General features: G+C 35.8%; 1 protein-coding gene across 1 annotated transcript in view; it reads left to right on the top strand.

Annotated features, from left to right (window-relative positions):
- LOC121729999 (nose resistant to fluoxetine protein 6-like) overlaps nt 1–25957 on the top strand; it is a 132175-nt gene that overhangs the window by 70215 nt on the left and 36003 nt on the right. The window contains exons 3-4 of the mRNA XM_042118792.1: nt 10871–11052; nt 20816–21015. Of these exons, the coding sequence (XP_041974726.1) occupies nt 10871–11052; nt 20816–21015 (382 nt within the window). The remainder of the gene's footprint in view (nt 1–10870; nt 11053–20815; nt 21016–25957) is intronic.

Below are 25957 nucleotides of genomic sequence, written 5' to 3'. Positions count from 1 at the left end.
TTTTAGATATTAAAAAATATTAAAGAAAAGACAGCAAAATTCGAAGATCCAAGCAAAAATGTGTCTAAAACAAGGTTTTTTGAAAAAAAGAAATTATCGAGCATTTTTTGAGTAATCGTGTTTTCCTCTTGAGCATTTAATCTTTATGAACTGAAGTTACTTGTGTCAAAAAATCTGTTTTCAAGACCTTACAGATTTTGAGATCTAGGTTAAAGTATGTAGTCAAGTTAGGGTCATATGGGCTCTTAAGGTTCTAAAAAAGACGATTGCTATATGTTACACTACGTTATGTACCACTTAAAGCATGAATTTAAATGCCGCATTGATTACAAATTATAACCAATAGTTACAAGGCTAGTGGAATTTTCCAGCAAATTCTAAACAATATGTAATATGTGGTTTTCGATGTATCATGTATGTTTCAACAGCCCTGCCTATTGAAGTAGTCAGTTTGGAAACTGAGTAACTGCCAGTTTAAAGGAACTATTGCACGAGTTCCTTTGCAATACATTCTATATCTTATATCTTTAAACGAGCAATTCTTGTATATATATATATATATATATATATATATATATATATATATATATATATAATTGGAATCTCGGAATCGGCTCCAACGATTTTCATGAAATTTAGTATATAGGGTGTTTCGGGGGCGATAAATCGATCTAGCTAGGAATCATTTCTAGAAAATGTCATTTTCATTGGATACCGATGGTTCATCGGTCAAACAGCTAGTTTATTAATTACAAGATGACCTGATGATAACTTCGTATCACTTTCTTAATATAAACCTTCCCTGGATTTCCACGAATATTTCAAGACTATCTAAATTGGTTCAGCTGATCTCTAATTTTAGCGAGACAAACAAAATTTAAAAATAACTTTTATTTATATAGCTAACTAGCTGTTGCCCGCGACTTCGTCTGCGTCAGTATATAATAGCAAACATAATAGACGTTCCGCGCAGCTTCGCCCATGTAAATTAGATATTTCATAGACAAATTACTCCAAAAAAAATAATCTATGATCCTTCACGTGGTCTATGCCAAATAAAAGAAAAATTGCTCCAGTAGTTCGTGAGATAAGCCGTTTCAAATAATTTCCCCCGTTTTTTCCACATTTTCCTCTACTTCTTCGTTCCTATTAGTTTTAGCGTAATAAAATATAGCTTATAGCCTTCCTCAATAAGTGGACTATCTAACACTGAAACATTTTTTCGAATCGGATCAGTAGTTCTTGAGATAAGCACGTTCAAATAAGCCCTTTCAACTTGTTTCCCCCCGTCTTTTACACATTTTCCTCTATTTCTTTGCTCCTATTAGTCGTAACGTGATACAATTATTTTAATTAAGAAGATTAGCGCGTTCAAACAAACAAACAAACTCTTCCGCTTTATAATATTAGTATAGATAAGGCTCTACTCCCATGTTTTACTAGCAAACTTTACTTAAAACGTAAAATAACTTTCTTATATCATATTGTATAATTTTCCGGGACTCAAAGCCTACACCGAATTTAGAAACGGTGGATAAATCGCTAAATACTATTAATATTTCATTTTTATTTATTTTCATAAATCACACATATCTAATTAAAAATATACTCTGCATAAAACTAATTTGTTAATGTCTTGTAAATATTTTGCTTATGGGTAAACTAGGTACGCCTTTTTTACCGCTTCTATTTAAGGAATCAAACCATTGTTCCTGTGACTACATTAAAATGTTCATTTTATTCTGACGACAAGTATACATGAAATTATACGGCAACTTAATTAAATTCTAAAAATATCACCTGAAAATTGCTAGCTCACTGATCGAGAAAACGTGTCCTAGGGGGGAATCTGTCTCGTTCTGTGGTGTAACTCTATCCTTTTCTTTCTTCAGGTTAAAGGATACAATATTAGTAGAGTTCTTACAAAGTAAAAACCCTACGTATACATTTAGCGCTTTACCCACTAGCAAATAGATCCACATTTTGTTTATAGATGTATTAGCTATGCAAAGTGTTGTCCTTGGCCAGAACGTTAGAAAAGTAACTTGAGACAAAACACAAAACATTGTGAACATTAATTGTATTAATGGTTAATATAATCTGAATATTTATTTCTAACTTTTTTTGTGAATAAATATTCTAGTCATAATCGCTTCTTATGTTAAAGCGATGAAAAGTCTTTATTCTTAGTCTAATGAGGGCTATTCATAACTCTGTAATTTGAACAAATCTGTCGCCAGTTAAGAACAAATTGTAATTATATTCATAGACACGGCTGGCAGCTTCCATGAGGTCATCCTTCGGGCAAAGAGCAAAGAGCCCATTAAATAAAAGAAAGGCTATTTTTTATTCGTTTTCATTCACTCTTTTAAATAGGCATGTATTTAAATCAATATCTGTATATTCCCTTTTCTCGATCAAAATATTTAAATGTTTCACCAAAAATACTGACTTGCACACTAATTATGCACCCTAAATAATGCTAATTCAGCATACTATTTAAAGTTATTTGCAAAACTGTTTTACTGAACGAATAACTATTATTAAAATTGTTTAACTAACAATTCTTTAGTTCAACAAACATACTACAACTTTTTAAAGGAAAACCATCACCTAAATTACTTTAAGGAACATCATTTATTCTAAATAAAACCCAATTTAATCTGTTATGTTCATTTAATTAAGAACACATAAAAATCATCAAGTGTTAACTTAACATGGACTAAACTTTGGCACAGTGAATGGTAACTCAGTTTATAAACAATAATAATAAACAATCGGCAAAGAGCGAGTCGGATACGCGCACAAAGGGTTCCTTACCGACATATTGCAAAATAATTAAGCCTCCGGCTTAGGAATTGCACTCTAGGGGTTGACAAGCTACTAAAGAAAAAAAAAAAAGAAAAAACAACGCTATGCGGGGCTCCTATCTCTGGGTGGTTTAAAATTTTCTACTGTATTGTAATTGTATGGGTTAATAAATATTCACTGTATAAAAATTTTGCCGATCATTTATTTTCCTCTTTATTAAGGCCCGCGTGACGCGTCGCGCGCGTAAAAAGCGCCATTCGTCTTGGGGTTTACTTAACAATATTCACGTTTCAGTAAAAACATAAAAAAGAGTAATCCAAATCAATTTGCTCGTCACGCGATGCCGTCGACTGTTGAGACCGAGACAGATTAGTTAAACGACCGTAGGCGGTAGGCCACGACACGACGCGACACGGATTAGAAACGACGCGATATCGTTTGTATCGACCTTGAAATATTTTGCTTGATAAAAGGGTTAAAACCATAAAGTTAATATACCTAGCGGGATAGAGCAACAATCTCAAGCTGTCAAACGAAACCGAAATTGGTTTCATCTGTGTGTAAAAATATATACACTTACACAAGCATGATTGAACATGATTTCTATGAGATTAAATTGTCAATGTACGGCACGTGCTGACTGGACGTCAAAAAAGAGTGCTGCTGTCATGTATCACACGTCTCTTTTTACCACGCAGTGTTACTGATAGTGACATCTCTCTTGCTCAGGACTTTGTTTCTCTATTCCGCTAGGTATATTAACTTTATGGTTAAAACCAATGTCAAAAGATTTCATAATTTTTATAAATACTTACCGTAAATTCTTCTTGATTTCCAGACGAAGGATATTAAAAATGAATGCAGTCAAGCCGTATTTTTTACACTCCTGTAAATTCTCTCTGGCATAGATTCGAAGCAGCTGTCAAAGAAAAATATGACGACTTCGGCTCTAATTTCAGTTTCGGTCTTTATTCCTTTTGATTAGTGTGAGTACAGGTGATTAGTAATCATGAGAAAGTAAAGTGTGGACAGCGACTGATTATTGCGAGTCCTTTATTTTCTCCTAATCACTTATCCTCAGCACTAATCACCTGCATTCGCACTAATCACAGGGAATACAGGCCATAAACTATAATTAAACGAATATCAATTAAAAATATTAATTAAACTATTAATAATAATAGGTCAGAAATGGTGCGCCACTTACTGCATTCACCATGTCGCCAAGTGTGTGAGCGCCTTAAGCCCCGCCTGTCTCATTACCCCAAAGGAGGTAACTTGGAGCCGTTGGGGGCCAAACACTACTTGGCAGTTCGAGTTGCGAAAATTTCATATTCGTTAGAAGTTTTTAACTTTGATTTATTCGGACTTCAATATTGTAAAAATACTGCACATACAGCCAACACTTGGATTTTAATTACCTAATACTTTCCAACAATTTTACGGCTTGTTAAAATATAATTTGACAACTAACACACTTCTTAACAACAATAAAAACTTTTGTTTGCCCGACACATTTACATTCCAGAACAATAATAATTGTCCACTTTACATAATTACGCATATTTAATGAGTTAAAGGCCGCGTTTATTTCTTGACAAAAATTGAAGAGCACAGTGGTCGAATTTAAGATTTCTTTGGTGGACCTGGGCAAGTGAGCAAATCCCACCCGGATTGGCCCACTTGTCCCGCTTTCAGTGATCAGATTGGTCGTTAGTAGATCGCAGTTAGACGGTGACACATTATTTGTAGCTATTGTACGATATATTATAATTAATAGTAAATATTGTATAGATGCGTCTAATGACCGCTCTTGCTTTACCAAACAATCTTATAGTGCGCGGCCTACACAAACAATTCGAAGCAATAAAGAGTCACTTTCTCAGACCTTTAAATGGCAAAGTTAAGAGGCGATTTCAACATGCGTTAAATAATTGTGTTTATCGGCTTTTTGTGAAGATTATGTGGTTGAAAGGTGTTCTATGTAGGACGTTGGCCGGCCCTGACTCGCACGGAGCGCCACACTGACTACGTAAACGCATTAAAATGTTGACACTAACACTAATTGCTATTTGATTATATGCTAAAATAGACTACAATCTGTTATTATTTGATCTACCTGCGTCGAAAATAAAACTAAAATAATTTACGGACATTAAGGCTGCCTTCACATTAAGTCGCGAGTAGTCGCGGCTCGCGACTTAATGTGAAGGCAGCCTAATAATTAGTTCTCAATAGTTAATACTGGTTGCAGCTGCAGAAATAGGTCACCCAGATACATAGAGCCTATTGCTTCGGTCAAAATGCCATTTACTTACACTTTTTAGAAATAATAAGTACTTGCTTAAGCTAATATTTTCATTAGTGTTATTTTTGATCGAGATTTTTAGTAATATCTCATACTTACATAAAATAAAAGTCATGTTTCAATTAACAGCAGGTATTTTTAGGAACTTAACAATCCATACAAGCTCTTCATACTTAGTTTGATATAATAATACCTCTTCTTTTACATCATACTTTTTAGGGTTCCATACCTAAGGGGAAAAACGGGACCCAGTTACTGAGACTTCGATGTCTGTCCGTGTGTCCGTCTGTTACCAGGCTGTAACTCAAGAAGCGCTATAGCTAGACTTCTGAAATTTTCACAGATTATGTATATCTGTTGCCGCTATAACAACAAATACTAAAAACAAAATAAAATTATTATTTAAGGGATTGTATGGGAGTTGTATGGGAGCTCATACAACAAACGTGATTTTTTGCCCTTTTTTGCTTTACATCAATAATGCAACAGGTAGGTCTTGAATTTTTCTCAAAGTCCTAAATTATATGGGTACTTTAATATTTAATACTAATATTAAAATGAAATAAAAAATTAAGGGGGGCTCCCATACAAAAAATACAATTTTTGGCCCAATTTTGCTCTACAATGGTACGGAACCCTTCGAGTCGGACTCGTGCGAGTCCGACTCGCACTTGGCTGATTATTTTTCATTATTTGGAAACGCTCGCATCATCAAGTGTGGAGAATCCACAACGTACCAGCAATCGGCATCTCGGCCGCTAATCCGCGAAGTTCAACGACCGCTGTTATGCGATCTGTTCTATTTCCTGATTAGCGATTGCATTACGATTGACCTACTGACTGCTAGACACAATAGTTTAGTTGGTTGTTCTTGAAAATATAAATGTAATCATAAAGTTTGTTGGATGGATAAAAATGAATTTATATTATTGAATGTTTTAACTATACTATATTATCATAGTATAATGTGTGAAGTAAATTATATAATCGTAACAATTTTTTAAATGGCACGTTCGAAGCTAAACTTTATTTACTGTACAAGATTTAATTAACATTCTTGCCGCTTGCAATAACTCTGCTTGCAATTCATTTCTGTATTTTTGTACTGATTTGACATTTGTCAGTTTGACAGTTTTGACAATTCATTTGCTGAATTGATTGGGAGGAATTGCTAAATGTGACCATTTTAGCCCCGCAGTTCCAATTATGAATGGCTCATGTTTTAAAAATGCTACGCATCGCCTCAGGATGTCACAATGTGAACTGACCCTCGTTTTATTTCGGTGTTCGGTAAATGAGAGTACAAAAGCGCGAATGTCACATATTTCTTTGGAACAACAATCACAACCATAATTGGGCGCTGTGTGACTACACTACAGAATCTGTGAGTCGAAGTTCGACGTGACAGTGACGTGGGTCCAAACGCAGATATTGGGGCCAAAAAATGCGGCACTCCGCAAAATATGGCGCACATAAATTATGAGTGTGCGTCCATTTGAATATTTCCAGTGCCTATGTTTAGGATTATGATAAATCTATTGATTTATGACCTATTTAAAGCCACGAATACTTTATTTATATCTTTGTTTACAACTAGATATTGCAATTTGCAAGTTACGACGAAGTTTGAAATGTAACCATTTTACATTAACTAGTATACCTGTACATGCTAGTGTACACGATACTTTACTTCTTGAAAAAGTTAAGAGCTAGATGTAAATATGTTTTTTTTATGAAATAAGGGGGCAAACGAGCAAACGGGTCACCTGATGGAAAGCAACTTCCGTGGCACATGGACACACGCAACATCAGAAGAGCTGCAGGTGCGCTGCCGGCCTTTTAAATGGGAATCGGATTGCAGGGTAGGGGAGGTAAGGAAGGGTATAGGGAAGGGAAGGGTAGGTTAACTCACTCACTCGGCGAAACACAGCGCAAGCTCTGTTTTCTGTTCTGTTTTCACGCCGGTTTTCTGTGAGCCCGTGGTATTTCTCCGGTGGAGCCGGCCCATTCGTGCCGAAGCATGGCTCCACCACGTAACTTGAAAACGGACACACTCAAAGATTTCACAAATTTTATTTTATTTTATTTTATTTATTATTATTTTTTTTATTTTTTTTTATTTTATTTTACTAATGATATAAATTGTTGTTACTATTACAAGTGCAAGCACTTTGTAATAAGTTTGAATTTATATTATTATTAATATATTATGTATTTCTGTCTTTTACCTCTTCAGGTTTCAATCGCTGAGTGAATGAAATGTGGCGATACTTGAAGTCGTGGAAAAGGACATAGTAGATTTTATTGGGGCAAAAAAAAACGAGTCACAAAAAGTACGCCAACCTAGGGCAAAACCTAGTAAGAAAAAATAAAACTGTACGAATCACAAGTTACCAAGAATTCAACATTAAACCAATATCCACCTTATATCCTAAGGAAAATTAATACAATAATATTATGAAAGAAACATAATGAAATGTTATAAAGGGGTTCACATTGTATAGGATCTCATTTTGTTGCGCTAATATTTCATGTTTCAGTACATTCACGTATATTTTGCCTCGCGTACAATCTTTATGCCGAAGAAATAAGGGTTATATTTTATAATCTGGGAGACAATATAATTTTGAACGGACTAAACATTAGGCCCTGATTCTGCGGTACAAACGCCGTTGTCATTTTCCTCCGACGCGATTTAAATCTTTTAAATATTCTGCCTATTTATTATTTATGTGAAACATGGCTGCTAAAATTAGAAGAGAGAGGGCCTAAAGGTATACAGAATTTATAGAAAATTTGTAAATAAAATTAATGGTCTTTATACCAAGCCAGATAGTTATAGATATATTAGATAAGAAGACGAGAGGAGGCGCAACGCAGCAAAGACTAGCGATAAAATACCAAGCCTAAATAACAATAAAATACCAAGCAGTGTCACGCTATGTGCCCAATCTTCTAATTTGTTTATGAAACAAATAATGTCAGATGGGCCTGTTTTACCACTTCCTGATAAGGCTATCCACCACTTAACTTGACAGATGAAGTTTCGGCACCTTATCAGAAAGTGGTGAAACAGGCCCTTAACCTTAATAATAATCAAGCTTAAAACTGCTACGTGATGTTGTTCTTACACTTATTAATTGACGTTATATTACCGCACCGTTTAAAAACCTAAGTATTTGTACCTATTACAAATTTGAAATTAGGCTTTTAATATGAGGATAGTAAAGACAAAATATAGGCTAAGGCAAACGTTTCAAATTTCAACAAGTTACAACTTACATTACCTTTCCTTACCTTATGCGGCTTATGAATATATAGGTCAATCATATTTACCTATCTATATAGGTATCTTTAATCCAAAATATACATCATTTGACTTTACATAGAAAATGCTTTTCATGCAAAACACAGGCCCATGGGGAAGGTAACAAATCCGATCACAGAAAACGGGAACAATCCGAATATCTTCTGGAATTGGTTCTGAAAATTGATTCGGGGAATGTATTTTGTATTCCGAGCGGGAGACATGTTTCCCTCTTAATAATTGTCAAAATTTGGCCCAATTTTTGTCCAATTTGCGAACGATATCGGTTTTGGGTTCGTTATCGTTCGCTGATCATGGAACATGCTCGATTGATCATTTCGTTGTCAGTTAATTGGAATCTCACAAGAGAAAGATGATTTAAAATGTTATCATTAGAACAAAGTGACGTGAATGTATCCACAATTGCTATTATAACCTATAGAGTTAGTTTACTAGTGCTACCTTACTATGATAATAAATAAGTTTTAGGTACTGCAGATCAAAATAAGACAAACGACGGGTGAAGCAAAATTATTACAGGGAAAAGGTGGCAATGTGGCACCTGCACATATATTTGCTCCCTTCAATTTTTTTTTTTATGAAATAAGGGGGCAAACGAGCAAACGGGTCACCTGATGGAAAGCAACTTCCATCGCCCATGGACACTCGCAGCATCAGAAGAGCTGCAAGTGCGTTGCCGACCTTTTAAGAGGGAATAGGGTAATAGGGGAGGGTAGGGAAGGGAAGGGAAGGGAATAGTTGAGGGTAGGGAAGGGAATAGGGTAGGGGTTAGGGGATTGGGCCTCCGGTAATCTCACTCACTCGGCGAAACACAGCGCAAGCGCTGTTTCATGCCGGTTTTCTGTGAGAACGTGGTATTTATCCGGTCGAGCCGGCCCATTCGTGCCGGAGCATGGCTCTCCCACGTATAAATATTTTAATGTTTTAACAACGCTGTCCAGTATAATTTTGGTGGAACGGGATACTCGCGGCATGCTATGTAAACATTATACAGAGTGTAACAAAATTAAGTGATAAAATTTGGCCTTTCAGTGCTAGTACTTTCATAGTGAATTCTCTATAAGGAACACATACACACCCTATAGACCCTAAAGTATTTTCACTTAGTGTCTAAACACACCATGCCGAAGTTTCGCGGCGGAAGTTCGACATGATTCCGCCTGCAATGTATTTTAAATTACCAATGACACACCATGCCGAAATTCCGTCGCGTTATATTGTACGCGTAGCGCATTGCTGACGTAATACAGTTTAGACACTTAGTTTTGTTACACCCTCTATAAAATTTAAGCGGGCACGCGGCGTCATGCTATTTGCCATTTCAATTTTGGATAGCTTTTATTCTCTTGTTTTGGTGTTTACCCACATAAAGAAGTTTCCTTTACAATCCATATGCGTCTGTATGTGAAAACTTTGCGTATTCTTTCAAAGTAAATATCGACAGCAATATAAATTCCTAGAGTCATGTATGTGCAATGTTTATGTTCCGCCAACAACTTTCTTACTTTGGGTTTTCCTTTCAGTTTTATGAAGAGTTTTATTAGTTTACTGCTTATGTCATGCTTATATTACTAGGTGGATTATTATCAATCATGTCTATCCCTTTTCTGATGATACGAAACGAAACGAGAGGAAGCGCGACACGGCCATGCAGTATACATACAAAATTACGAACAGCGTAATTTTACCATGCACTATTTTGTTGCTGCAAAATCAATATCGCAAAAATACATCGCAAAATCGTAACTCCTTCATATCATTTTATTATAAACCTTACATACTACCCGTTCGCTCTAAGTTTGCCGCTGTCAACTACCGTTCTCTCACTTACTCGGTTATGTGAGTGAGTGAGTGAGTGAGAGAACGGTAGTTGACAGCGGCAAACGTAGCCGAAATGGCAGCGGCGAGGCGAGCACTTTCAGTGTCATATGATTTTAAACTTTATCTTCATTATTATAGTATCGCTTGAGAAATCGCGGCCGCCGGCGGCCACGGGCGGCCGTAGATTTTTCAAGCGATACTATGCATTATAATAATGACGTTAAAGTTTAAAATCACATGACACTGAAAGTGCTCGCCTCGCCGCTGCCATTCTGGTATAGCGCGGCCCTTAGCGCGAACGGGTAATATAAATTTTCGTTTGCCCATATTAATACCAACTACGAAAAAGAGGGGTGTTATAAGTTTGACGTGTATGATTTTTTTAACACGCTTTTATTAGCTTGGAATGTATGTATGTAACAGAATCTTTGAGCACGTTTTTATCTTTATCCAGTAGTCTAATTAATTTAAACCTTTCATACGTATTAATAGCCAGTGACAATGCAATAATTTGTTAAAAAACTTAAAAAAGCGTGTTTTTTAATCTATTAACTTCTACCTAATTCTTCTTCTTCTAACCTATTTTTCTAATTTTTTTCCAGTATTCGACGCGTCGGGTCAGTACAGCCCGAACGTGTTGTTCGGCAGCGAGTACTGGCTGGGTTCCATCAACGCCTGCAGGGACCTGCTGCTGAAGAAGTACTACCAGGAGACGCCGCCATTCGACACCACCTTCTACGTCGCCAAGATCAACCTTATCGTCGATCAGGACCACATACCGAAGGTATGACTATTTTTATTTAATCGGGCTTTGCTAACCTAATCTACCACACATTCCCACCAAGCTGTATCTCCTGTGTCGCCAGGATCGACAGTGGTATCCAACCACGAAAACCCTTTGATATGATCTCAGGGATGCCCGAGGGACATGCTAAAACTGTCTTGGGACCCGCAACGAAATTAATCAGAAGAAAATAGGAGGAGTAGGAAGAATTGCAATTTCCCTCCCTATACAAAGCGGGAGACAGCACAAAGTTGCAATGACCGAAAGTCAGAGAACTTAAGGGGGCTCCCCCTTAAGTTCTCTGACCACGGAAAAAGGCTAATAATTGTGACTCCTAAGTAAGTACTAATTAAAATATGTTAGCTTACTTAGATACAGCGTAAAAGTCAAAGTGAGTATTTCATATTCACGCCATATTATGCATCCAAGACATATTATGATGAAGATGGATAAAGCAAGAATAGTATTTTAAACATAGGTCATTTTTCAATAGTTGAAGCAGCGACATCATTTCTAATTAAGGTATCCGACACTTAGGGGCTGTTTCACCACTTACTGATAAGTGCCGGATAGGCTATCCACAACTTATCTGACATATAGAGTATTTGTCAGATGAGTTGTAGATAGCCTGTCTGGCACTCATCAGAAAGTGGTGAAACAGGGCCCTAAAATATTAATACGGTATACTAGAATCTTTAGGTTTATGCTCGGAAAAAATGAACCAGTCATCTTAAAATTTTCTGAAGACGAAACCTTATGAAACAGTTGGTTCTACCGTAGCGTCTAATTTACTAATCCGATTTTGAACAGAATATATTTAACCTTAATTAGCTACTATAATATAAAGCTAATTTGTCTGAATAGTACCCAAGTATCCACTGGGGTTATAGTTCTAATAAATTAAACATTTTACAACCCGAAACCGCAAACAAAAGCTAGCAAAGGCTGAAATTATTTCAGGCGCACCGAGCGCCGTTGAAAGACAGAAATATCCTTTGAAGGGCACTTCCAACTTTCGGGATCTTCGCAAGTTTTGAAGGATGATTGATGTAAATTATAAATAAATCAGAAGCGTTAAACTCTTGTTGAATATTAAATACCGTTTCTTCTTCTTAAACAATAAAGAAATAATAAGTTTGCTAATCGCCTGTGGACCAGTGACTTAGAGCGCGGCTTTTGACTGAGAGACCGTGGGTTCAATTCCTATGTACCTAGGATTTTTAACCGACTTCCAAAAAACGAGGAGATTATATATTCGGCTGTGGATATTTTTTTTAAGTTTGCTGAGGACAAGACTTGCTGTTTTCAGTTGTCTTACGATAAGATGATCCATGCATCGGATATGCTGATCCATGCATCGAATATGCATGTAAAGCGTCATCAGTCCCATTCCCACCGCTACAATAAAGATAGAGTGTTCTCGAGCACTATTAAAATATATCTATGGACGCTATACACCACGTCAGTCTGGCCCCGTGCTAAGTACAAATATAATATTTAATACCTTTATACTATGCAATATATTATGTATTTTAAGATTTTTAATATATACACATCCGTGACCTAGGAACATTGAAAACCTTTTGTTCCGTTGGCGGGATTCGAATCCGCGACCCCCGGCTTGAGCTGCCACACACTCTTAACCATTGAGCCACATAGATCGCCATATTATATAATAGTGCGCAAATAGTGCTGGTTTCAAAGAAATTTGGTATGAGTGGCATAAAATATACACGATAAAGAGAAATTAAAACGACAAATTTCGCATTTAAAATGTGTTTGTATTTCGGCGAGCTTTGACATGCTAATTTCGTCTTATTGGACCGATACAACCTTCATTTGAATACTTCCAAACTAAAATATATTGCTTTTAAATGCGACCCATTATTTGTCTTTGATCTATTTAAGGATGTACATCCTTAAGAGTAACAATAATGTAATTTCACTATTTTTTACATCTTTCAAAAGTCACAAAAAAGTTTATGTTATAATATAAGTAAAGTTGTTTCACCTATACCTACGAGTATAAGAATACTACTTTGCTTTGATAGAAAGCCACAAAAACAAACATTGATCGTGCTTCAATCAATGTTTGATTTTGTATGTACTCGTATGTTGTATATTATATGCGATAGTGGAATCAGGGTATTGACCCAAGATTTAGAACTGAGATTCGAATAGCCCTCAAAACCACTCGAGACATGTTCGATAGAATTCTCAAGGACGTAGGGCCAGCCGACTATTCCCTTAACTATAATATTACGATATTATTTTGACAAGATTTCTAAAGAAAAGGTAAACGAATAGGACAAATATCCATATTAATTTATTTAACCCAAAAAGGGGAAGATTTGTCTCTTTTTCATTATTTTTGTTATCACATTTTGTTGACGCGGACGAAGTCGCGGGCAACAGCTAGTTAATTTATAAATGCGAAAGTGTATCTGCCTGACTGTCTGTTACCTTTTCACGCCCAAACCGCTGAACAAATTTTGTTCAATTTAGTATGATGATACTTTGAGTCCCGAAAAAGGACATAGGATAATGTCATCTCGGAAAAATTTACGATCCCCGCAAGATAAACGAATTTTGGCGCATCAAAGTCCCGAGCGTCATCTGGTAGATAATAATTGTCTTGTAGAATAGATCTTACTTAATATTTCTAGACTCTAGAGCAATCTACTGGCGTTCTATGCATACCAAGCTTGTTCTCTTTATGCGATTCAAAGCAATAAGCTATTTATATTCAAGACGATTTGATCCTAAGATAATAATGTCACTGTCTGTCGGTTGACTACTTAGCTGAAGCCGATTTAGAACAAATAATGAGAAAGCTGACATCATAATATTATGATAGTTTACTTTACGGGATAATATACGCGTGAGCATGATTTACAAATTGAAGACGTGAGTGGAAGAATCGAACAAGTAACATTTCGTAACATGCGGACAATAACTCATTTTTTTCCCTAAATATTTTAATAAAACTTGTGACTTATCCACTTCGTAACCAAGCTAATATATCTGGCTACACATAATATAATCCATACTTTTTCTATGTCAAATATTTTTTCCGGCCCTAAAGCCTCCATTAAAACAAAAAAACGGGAAGTTTTTTCATGTTACTTACCCATTTATTCATCCACTCACGTCTTGAATTGCGCAAATTAAATTATGGTCAACGTAGTAATGCTATCAATTCAAAAGTAAGTGTCTTTATGTCTGTTATCTTATTATATTCACGCTAAACCGAGTAAGATGAAATTAAGTATGAAACTACTTTAAGTCTTGGAAAAACAAAGGACAGTTCTTATCATATAAAAGTGTAAAACTTTTGCGCGAACAAATATTTGTAACGATCACTCTTCAAGTATCTGGCAAAAATGTCAATATTCATTATTTTTTTCGTGCTATTTTCAGTGAACGTCCTCTATACTTAAATATAAACATTTGTATGCATTGTATATTTACATTTTGTTCTCGAGAACTTTTGGTGTGGTGCCAAATTCTTAAACCTTTCTAACTTTCTCAAATTAAGTTGCAAATTTTATAGTTCACTGCCACCCACATTACGTTGATGTTGTTTCAAACAAAAATATTTTCATGTAATTTTTTTTTTATTCTAGAATTACGAGAAAACCCTACGTCGGTGTTTGTAAGCCTTAAAAAAATAAAACAGGCCAAGTGCGACTCCCTTCGAGAGCAAGATTGGTTATGATCAGAGAAGTTGGTTCCTCTTCCTAGGCAGATAGCGGACTTAAGGGGGCGACTAATCCGAAATTTTCGATTTTATAATTCATTTTTAAACTTGAAAATAAACCCCGAATTGTTTCATTTTCTAAAATTAGATACTACATTATATTTCCGAGAATTCGATCTGAGCAAAAACACGATATCTTCAAATTTTCTCGATAGAAAAAAATCACAAAGATGCATCTAATTTTCACGAATTTTTCATTTATTGCCGTAACCGTGCATTGAACTAAGTTAATATTTTAACACATTGTATAAAATTCTATCATTTAGAGATCGACCTAGCGGATTTTTAAAATGTTGTATATTTATCGAGTTATTGAGAAAAAACTAATCTGGCGATGAATCCGCGTCGTTCTTTTTCACCTGGCATATGAAAGTGAGTGTGAAGAGAGAAGGACGATGTTTGATTTTTGGGGTTAGTCGCCCTCAGGGGGCGACTAATCCAAAATTTTGGATTTTATAATTCATTTTTAAACTTGAGTATAAACCCCGAATTGTTTCATTTTCTAAACATAGATACTCAATTATTTTTTCAAGAATTCGATCTGAGCGAAAACACGATATATTAAAATTTTCTTGATAGAAAAAATCACAAAGATGCATCTAATTTTTACTGATACTTCATAATATATTGCCATAAACTAAGATAATATTTTAACTCATTGTATAAAATTCTGTCATGGAGACACTGAACTGGCAGATTTTTAAAATGCTATATATTTATCGAGTTATTAAGAAAACTAACCTGGCGATGATTCCGCATCGTCCTTTTTCGTCTAGCATATGAAAGACATGCCCGTCTGAATGCAGTGTGAAAAGAGAAGAACGATGTTTAATTTTGTGCGTTAGTCGACCTCTAAAGTAATTTAGTCGCGTTACATCAAACCCATCCGACCTACGAATAATAGAAACTAAGGAATCGTAACTCCCATACTATTACCGTTTTAAATTTGGTTCCTTTTGATCTGTCATGTAACGCCTAGTACCGCTCAAGGTCACCATATTGCAAATGTATTGAAATGTGTACCTAAGGTACACTTTTTTGACAAGTATTGTGGAGCATGTTTTTTGACGGAGTTACTTTTCCTTAGTTTTTATTATTCGTAGCATCCGACCTATCACAGCTAATATTAAATTGACATAAGCCGATCAAATCACGTAGGTCTGTCAACTGCCTAGGAATCAATTGCCTCGAGCCTCGAGGTACCATTGACCATTGAGCAAAAAAGTATGACAGACAGACAGACACATCACGGATGAATAGACATTAGCGTAGCCATTCCTAAAATGTGCTCCGCGGAGTCCTGGGGCTCCGAAACTGTCACCAGATACCAGCATGGAGACAATCAATATTTTGTGGGTCCTTCAAAATATCACTTCCTAAAAGCGTTCCGCCACCAGAAAAGTTTGAGAACCTCCGCATTGAAATCTTAGTAAGACGTCCCGTTTTTACCTTTCGGATACGGAGCTTGTACGGAGTCCCGAAAACTAAAACAAAAGCCAATTTTTTCCCATTACCAAATTATACAAATTGAGAAACTAAGTATAACCATTTTAGTTATATGGAGTCCACAATAGAGGCAATAGGCTGATGATGACGATGATATTAATACAAAAATCAAGACTGTCTGAGTCTTGTTTTGGCCATCACTAATTTAAATTAACAGTAATTAGAAGTAAAAGGGGAATAAAAATGAAACAGTGCGGTCGTTAAATTCGGCTGTCCCATTTGTACCGGCTTTTACTTGAAAAAATATTTCACTGGGACTTGTTATGAATACTAAACGTTAAGAATATTAAGCGGGCTCTCAGCACATTTTTCCGAAAATGAGAAGCATTTTAATATAATTACTTCAGTTTGTTAATGTTATTATAGTATCAGGTCAATAGCCTCCTGTGGAGTGCACTGTTTTTGTGTATAGACTATAGACAATATAATATTATGTAAGTTCTAGAACCATAATAATATTATAATCTATACTAATATTACAAAGCGGAAGAGTTTGTTTGTTTATTTGTTTATTTGTTTAAACGTGCTAATCTCAGGAACTACTGATCTGATCTGAAAAATTCTTTCAGTGTCAGATAGCTCATTTATCGAGGAAGGTTGTAGGCTATACTTTATCACGCTAAGCCGGATCCGGCCGCTTGGGGATTAAGAGGTTACCGTAACCGCTAAACCGATTTAGCTGAAATTTGGTATTTGAAATTATGTTAAGACATAATATATATAAACAAATATTTCAATTCACACTTCTTCGCAAATTCGAAATAGGCTTTCTCAAAAAATAACAATAGGTATTCAAATAATTGCTTACTCCTACAAAAATAACAATAGAGTATTGTATTCAATGTTATGTTCGCTATAGGAGGCAATACCCCGTCATTAGCAAAGGTTTCTCGTTAAACCACCGAAGGTTCGATAATAAGGCAAACGAGGCCCTTACAGATACGGGGAAATTAAATTACGAGTCAGCGATAACATTGGTTCGAATCGATAATAGTACGACAAAAAGATAAAATATTATGAACTGTCAATCATATAATTATGTTTTAGCATAAAATAATGCAATAACTTTTTAGCATTAATTCTCGCCCGACACTATACACTTACCATCAGGCGATTCTGCACGTTTGTTCTCCATCTACACAAGAACACTTTCGGTAAAGATGGAGGTAAAGTAAAACGAAATCACGTAGCGTTTCGTAGCTCGCTACGCCTGCTACGATTCGTCTACGGCGTAGCAGCTACGCGCGCTCTACGACAATATTCCAAAACTGCATTCAATTGTAAGTTTTACGTATTTTATTTAATGTTTTTACACCTTGGAAAATATAAAATCGCTGACATTCATACTTAGGGTCTGTTTCATCACTTCCTCATAAGGCTATCCACCAATTAACTTGACAGATCAAGTATGGAGAATCTGTCAAAAAGTTGTGAATAGCCTATTAGGCACTTTATCAGAAAGTGGTGAAACAGGCCCTTAATGTTATAAATCCGAAAGTGTATTTAACTGTCTGTATGCACCAACGAGGAAAGTCAACTCCTAGGCAGACCAACGTCATTTGGTCGGATCATGTCAATTCAATGTTAAAGGTATAAGTTAGTATCGAGCGACACTCGACAACTGCAGACGACGTGTCGTCGCGACACTACTGGTTTCAATGTATTTGTATGAAAAGTGTCGCTAGCTTCGTGTCGCTAGCTGCGGAGGGTGTTTCATAGAAAATATACAAACGTAATGTCGCGACGACACATCGACTGCTGCCGCTTCATGTAGCCGGCTTCCAACTTGTACCTTATTTCTGATCTGTCGGCTGGGTTTGACGTAACGCGACCTAACTACGTTGGTCCCCCATCTGCCTAGGAATCAACTTCTCTGTAGTGTGTGCGATATATACTCTGAAGTCTGTACGATCAAAGTTACACGCGACATAATATAGTAGATAATAAAAAAATATTAAACTTATACACATAACAGTTATTGTTAAAAAAAAGACGGGTTGCACTCCGGGAGTGCCGGCAGAATTGAAAACTTGATTATTAACGTTGTGCATTATTTTTTTAACCCATTTTTTATGAAAATCAATTTGTAAAAAATCGATTTTTTTAATTAATCGAAACCCTTACAATCGATTTGTTGGAGTGTGAACGAAAAATATTTGGAATTCATATTTGGAATTTAGAAGAAAACATTTTACTTGTTAAAAAAAACATTCGGCCTCAGACATATTATAATAACATTGTAAGTAGTGTACAATATATTTTGTGTTTCTTTCAATAATATAGTATTATATCTTTAGTCCTCGCGTGTATCATTTTATCAGGTTATAGGCCGCACGTTTATGTAAAAATTGTGTGAAAATTATTTTCCAAATTCCGAAAAAAAGTCACTTCATACCGCGTCGTCGTTGCAAATATTTCATCCGCTCCATTTTCAGCTAATAGAAATGGTTTAAACGCTTAAAGCTAAATGTTAAAGCTAAGTCCAAGATAATACTCTCAATTGACCCGCAGCTCTATGTACATGTCCAGTATGCTACGACGGCAAAAATGGTATGGCAAAATTTATCGAAATCATTTGAGGACTTAGGCCTGCTCCGTAAAGTAGGACTATTGAAAGATCTGATAAACACAACCATAGAAACAAGTACAAACGTAGAGGAGTATATAAGCAAAATAATGACAGCCGCTCACAAACTGCGAGGAATAGGTTTTAAAGTAGACGATGTGTGGCTTGGAACACTGATGCTAGCCGGCTTGCCAGATAACTACAAGCCGATGATTATTGGTCTGGAGAGCTCCGGAATAAAAATTAGTGCCGATCTGATTAAAACCAAATTACTACAGGAGGTTAAATCAGATGCTACTACCGCTTTTTATTCAAAATTTAACAAGTATAGAACTCAATCCCATAATAATTCTAGCCAGTCAGACAAACCAAAAGGGCCCCGGTGCTTCAATTGTCACAAATATGGCCACGTCAGCAAGAATTGTTGGTATAAAAATAAAAAAGAGAACAATAACACTGAGAAGGAAATTTTTAACCTATTTTTTATGAAAATCGATTTTTTTCATTAATCGAAACCCTTACAATCGATTAAATTTTTAACAAATTTTTTTTTGAAAATCGATTTGAAAAAATCGATTTTGTTAATTAATCGAAACCCTTACAATCGATTAAAAAATATCGACAATCGAAAATAAACAATCGATTGTTCGATTAATCGATTTCGATGTTACAACACTACTCTCAAACCGTCTTACGGTTTTTTGATCAGCACGAGAATCTGACGCGAGTTTCACAGTTTTTACCCATCCCACAAAAGTGCTCAACTCCGCTGAAGAAGTTTTCACTTCAAAAATTGAAAACTGTTTAATGTTCATATCAGATTTGTGTAATTTAAGCGCTAATTCTGTCTTATCCTTCGTTTTCCGTTTACAAAAGTGCTTTTTAATAGCGCGCTAAAACGCCCCAAATTGAAGTAGCCATGTCAGCACTCTTTGTACAACGTGCGAGCGATTTTAACTCTTAAGCGATAAATATACAGTTGAATTTGCTAGAGCAAGATTAAGCTACGCTTTTTATAGGGCAATGAGGCATGTATAAGAAAGGTTTCCAATAGAAGTAAAATTCTAATGTAAGTTGGATGTATGTCTAAGGTCAAGTACTGAGCTACTGGCCTTAATTGCCTTTTGATCGCTGCCATCATGCTGATATCTCTATTTCTACGATTCCTCATCTTCTATCTATATATAATATATAACTCAAAGGTGACTGACTGACATGGTGAACTATCATCGCACAGTTCAAACCAATCGACGGATCGGGCTGAAATTTGGCATGCAGGTAGATGTTATGACATGACGTAGGCCTCCGCTAAGAAAGAGTTTTGATAAATTCCAACCCCAAGGGGTTAAAATAGGGGATGAAAGTTTGTATGTAATAACGCTTCTTAGCGCGAGCGAAGCCGCGGGCAAAAGCTCGTTTGAAAATAAATCTGCTCTAACAAAATAATTTAACTAATCAATACTAATATGTATTAAGAACACAAAAGTTTGTCTGCGTTTCTTTTAATTTTTCTCTCTTAAATCACAAAACCGATTTTAATGAAATTTGGTCCCTCGCCCTTAACCTCAAGTTCCGGAAAAGGGACAAGGAAAGTCGCAACATCTTGTTATGTTTTTACTATAATTTTACCTATACAGGATGTAACAAAACAAAGTAATAATACTTTAGGGTGTGTATGTGTCACGTGTATAGAGTTCATTGTAAAAGTAGCAGCACTGAAAGAGCATTTTTTTTCCTTTTGTATGGGGAAATTCTTGTCATTCGGACAGTCTTGCCCATGTACAAATCATTTAAAAAAATCTATTTCAGCGCTGTTACTTTTATAGGGAACTCTCTTCAATTAACACAGACACACCCTAAAGTATCATCACATATTTTGTTACACCCTGTATATATTTTATCTTTGCTTATACTTAAACATTTATCCTCAGACTCGACCGATGCTAGTGGGACAGTGCGTGCCGGTGTCGTGCAGTTCGGATGCGGTGAAGTCGCTGCTAGTGGCGGGCGAGGCGCGCGCGGTCGCCGCCGCATCCGCATTCGGCATCTCCGCATCGCTCAGCACGCTGTACGTCCGACCAGTCCCCGGCTCATACAACATACTGGAGGACCGCAAATTTCATATACTCGGGTATGTAATTCAAGTTGGCGGGTTGTAATTCAATGTGAATGTGGTTAAGACACTGATGCAGTATTATAGTATTACAACACATTACTTCAAACTAGTGATGTATACGAGAGGAACAGTCAACAGAAGAAAAAGGTATAAAATAAAAAAGTATAACAAAAATATAATACAAATTGTAAGTGTTGAGGCGCATACACTACAGCTGTAATGGGAACGCCGAGCCGCGCCGTTGAAATTAAGGACCACAATAATTATCAGCCTGTACATACAGATGCGGTTAAATTCCGCAATCGGAAAGTCAGTCATATTATTCAACGAGTTTGTATACGAATTCTCGAACTCGACTATGTTATTTGTCTATTTAGCTTTATAATATAAATAATTCTGATGTGGAAGCGGTGTAGACGGACGCATTCGAAACCGCAATCTCCATAGCTTTATCTTTCTATGTGAATATCCAAAAAATGCTTCACAAAATTTATATAGGTGCAGAGAGTGTCACATAATTAAACTGTGCATAATTTCTCTCTGGATTGTTGGCTGCGTAAAATATTTTGTTCGTTGTTCTGTGTTACAATGTAATACAAAATATGTTTGTACGGACGAATTCGAAAGTATTCAAAGCATTGTGAATATCATAAAGTTAATATACCTAGCGGAATAGAGAAACAAAGAGCTGAGCAAGCGAGATGTCACTATCAGTAACACTGCGTGGTAAAAAGAGACGTGTGATACATGCCAGCAGACCCTTTTTTTTTTCATTTTTTTGAATGTCAGTCTGCACTCATCGGCACGTTTACAATTTAAGGTCTAAGGAAAATGTATGTAGGAACATCATTTTCATGCACACGTAAATAGATTTGTACACACAGATGTAATTCAATTTTGGTTTCGTTTGACAGCTCTTCTCTATTCCGCTAGGTATATTCATTTACTTTATGATATTGATACCAGTAAATACAATTCGTACCTTGTACCTCAATTTTAATAATGAAACGTAATGAATAATTATTACTTGTACCTCAATTTTAATAATGAAACGTAATGAATAATTATTATATTAAAACTAGATGGTTCCCGTAAATTTCGTCACGAACGAACCATTTTGGTTTTCGGAATAAAAACAAACCTAATATATTTTTTTCGAGGCTCATAATGCATTATTAAACATCAAAATTGGTAAAGCGATTTTAGCGCGATGATTATCAAAGACAGACAAACAAAAGCTTTTACATTAATCATAATAGCATACAGAAAGACAATTAGCTCGTAATAATAATAATTCACGAAAATCTAGACATTAACTAGTCTGGCTTGTTAAATGTCTTTTGTTTGTAGATTTACATCTACAGTTACAAAGTACTTAATTTATTGTAATTAGGAATATCACATTTAAGCCCTGAAGTACTTTAAAGTCTAGGTCTTATCTTTATTTGAGAACAAGACAATGTCCTAGCAAAAGGCTGGGTATTTTTAACCCCCGACAAAAAAGAGGGGTGTTATAAGTTTGACGTGTCTGTCTGTCTGTCTGTCTGTGGCATCGTAGCATCCAAACGGGTGGACCGATTTTGATCTAGTTTTTTTTTTTTTGAAAGCTGACTTAACTGAGAGTGTTCTTAGCTATAGTTCATCATCATCAGCCTGCTCCGTGCTGAAAAATCGCGGTTCATCTGGTTCGTGAACGGCCGATTAGCATCTTGCAGTCGTTTGGTGGGCTTTATTGCATTCTAGTTCGTGACATTTATGAATATTTACACATTAATGGAAAGTTGACCTGGTGCTGCAGCATCACCTGGTAATCAATAGGAAACCCAACTCCTCACCAACTTAGAGCAATGATTTGGTGTTTGGGCTCATTTTAATTGTGACAACTAGTAAGACGTAGATAACCAATAAATTTTTGCATGCTGCTGCTGCAGCATCACCTGAATTCTATAGGAGCCGAGTTCCATATTATGCACCCCAATTGGAGGTTTCATGTTTGGACTCATATTGACGGCCTCATCCAAAGGGACACTCCTAGATGGTATTCATTGGGATATAATATGATCCTGTTGATAGGAATTATTCTGCACTATAACCAACACAAGTTTAAAAAGCATGAAATAAAATAAAATTAAGAAATTTAAAAAACCCCCGCCAAACAACTTTAAAAAGTAATGAAATAATATATTTTACTGAATTTAAGTTTAAATAATTCCTAAGTGTAAAGTGATATTTTAGTCCATAATTGTTGTCAAGGTGTGTCGGGGGACCGCTAAATATATTATGTTTGATTTCACATAACATTATAGTTTAAGGGTCAGTTCACAGCGAACCGAATCGAGACAATCAGTGACATGGCGATACATAATGCAAAAGACACTGTTGGCGGTCCCCCGACACACCGTGACAACAATTATGGACTAAAATATCACTTTACACTTAGGAATTATTTAAACTTAAATTCTGTAAAATATATTATTTCATAACTTTTTAAAGTTGTTTGGCGGGGGTTTTTTAAATTTCTTAATATTAAAGTAATAAAATATTGCTATTAAACTTTCGATTTGAATTTCATATCTTCTAAATATAAAACGTTTATTTTCAGCCTTATGCAATTCTAAACGAATTTATTTTTGTAGATGTGGTATTAACTTACCTATTCAGTAGCTCAGCATAACTACAATAGAAATGCGAAATAGTACGCATGCCAATATATTATATAGATTTAAGGAATTAAATGACGAATTGTCTCTATGGACATATTCCTTTATCAATTTCTCTGAGAACAGAAACCATGGTGGTTATCCTAGAAGCGTTCAGTGCCTGCTTTAATTTGCTCACGATTTCGTAGTTTGTTATTTATTGCGGATAACTTAAGCGAACTTGACGAATTGTTTTTATAATTCACTAAGGTTGATGAGTGAACATCAAACTGCTCTCAAAGTTATAGCCGTAGAGATAATCGCTAACCATTTCTTAATGTTGGTCGCCGAGCTATCCAGCTAAGAGCGAAGCCACATTGCTTGCGTTTACTTGTCGCAGCGTCAAAGCTGCGGCATCTCATACAAAATATATTTTATGATATGCACATGCAATATGTCACCGGAAGCGTTGTTTCAACGGACTAGACGGAAAACAATCGAAGCAGCCACCCGCTTCGTTTGTTACGCCCTAGCGTGTAATGTTTTTCGCTTTTGGAACTCCCATTTTGTGCACAATTTTGCCAATAATGTTGTTGCTCCTGCTTAATCACACGAGCATAATTTGTTCTTTATCATTCGTTACTTATCGTGCGGTGACGACGCAATGCGACAAACAATGCGTTATTCCGTTGTGATGACGCGACGACGCAACGCTATGGAGAAACGTGGCCTCACAACTGCGCTATAAACAAATTTATGCCCACATAAACTTTTCGCAGATAGATACATCAATATAAAGTGGAATATATTGTGTGGATATTGCGTTAGCTCCCGTAAACTTATTATTGAGAACTATATGATTATCCGAACTGTTACTGCTATTCGATCAACAGTTTTGTGTGAAACAATCCATCATTTCTCCACGACCTTTGGAGTTATATTTTGTATCACCATACACAACTAGTTTAATAAGCCCGAAAAGTTTTACAGATTAAAAGAATCCTAGAATCATTCTCGGAATCTAATGCTTGTTCCTAGGCGACATGTTATCCATATTCCATACTAATATTATAAATGCGAAAGTGTGTCTGGCTATTCAAATCGCTGAACCGATTTTGCTGAAATTTGGCATGTAGGTACTTTGAGTCCCGGGAAAGGACATAGGATACTTTTTGTCCCGAAAAAATGTACGGTTCCCGCGTGATAAACGATTTTGGATTATTTTACAAAGCTGTTGTACCAAACATCTTTTTATATTTTCTTATGCCAAACATATTTTTGGCCTTTACGGACAGCAGTACCAAAGTAAAAATTTCACAATTATTTAAGAATTTATGGAGAGGCACTAAACGTGATCGCACATTTACTAGCACCCACGCGACGAACGCGCTGCATTTTAGAATTCGTTGTATGAAATAATATTGTGATACCTCACACATTCATCCGCAACCGCGCGGCGCCGCATTTCGTGTGCTATGCGGTACGCTCGACGCGTACGGTGCTGACAAAATAAGTGCGATCAGTCACTCAATTTAAATTTTACTTGAATGTTTCACAAGCATTTATTTTGTTAACATATTTTGACATTTACCTCAGCCTGCAGGGTAACACGGATTTACTTATTTACGCTTATTTTAAAGCGTGACTGTTATAATTATCACCTTGACAAGGGTCGTCGTGATTTTTAAATAAAATCACAAAGTTAATACCAAAAATAGCAAATAATTTTGTAAGTCCATAGCTCATACCAAAATATAAATTAATAATTTTGGGGCTGATTACATATCTGTAGGGAATGCAATCCCGCAGGATAATTTCAATCCCAGTATTTGCGGGACTGAACCATCAAAATTCCGCTGGATCCCGGTATTTGCGAGATCCCGCAGGGTGGACTTAAACTTTGAAAATAAATCGTTATATTGACTTTACTTGATATAAGTACTTACCCCGTTTTATTCTTATAAACATAAATAAAACAAACTTTGTCGGACACTTTTTTACATAAATAAACTAATATAACAGTATAAAAATAATAAATAATAAATAACTGAACTTTTTTTGGAAATGACTACTCAAAAAAAGATAAAAAAAAAACTAAAGAACACGCCTTTTTCATATTTTCTAAAAATTATTCATCTTTTCAAAATATATAGGGAAAATTGTGCTAAAAGATTCCGTTACAAGCTCAAATATAAGCTCAAAAAAAGTTAGGTATTAATTGTGTCGTCTGCCAAACGACACATTCTCTCTCCAGCCTACCTAGCATACGCCAACGAGATATCTCACTCTACATATTGTTTTCTCGATGTTTGATGGTT

This window comes from Aricia agestis, chromosome 8 (assembly GCF_905147365.1).
Source record: "Aricia agestis chromosome 8, ilAriAges1.1, whole genome shotgun sequence".
Classification (NCBI taxonomy): domain Eukaryota; kingdom Metazoa; phylum Arthropoda; class Insecta; order Lepidoptera; family Lycaenidae; genus Aricia; species Aricia agestis.
This window is presented reverse-complemented; position numbering and strand designations above follow the sequence as displayed.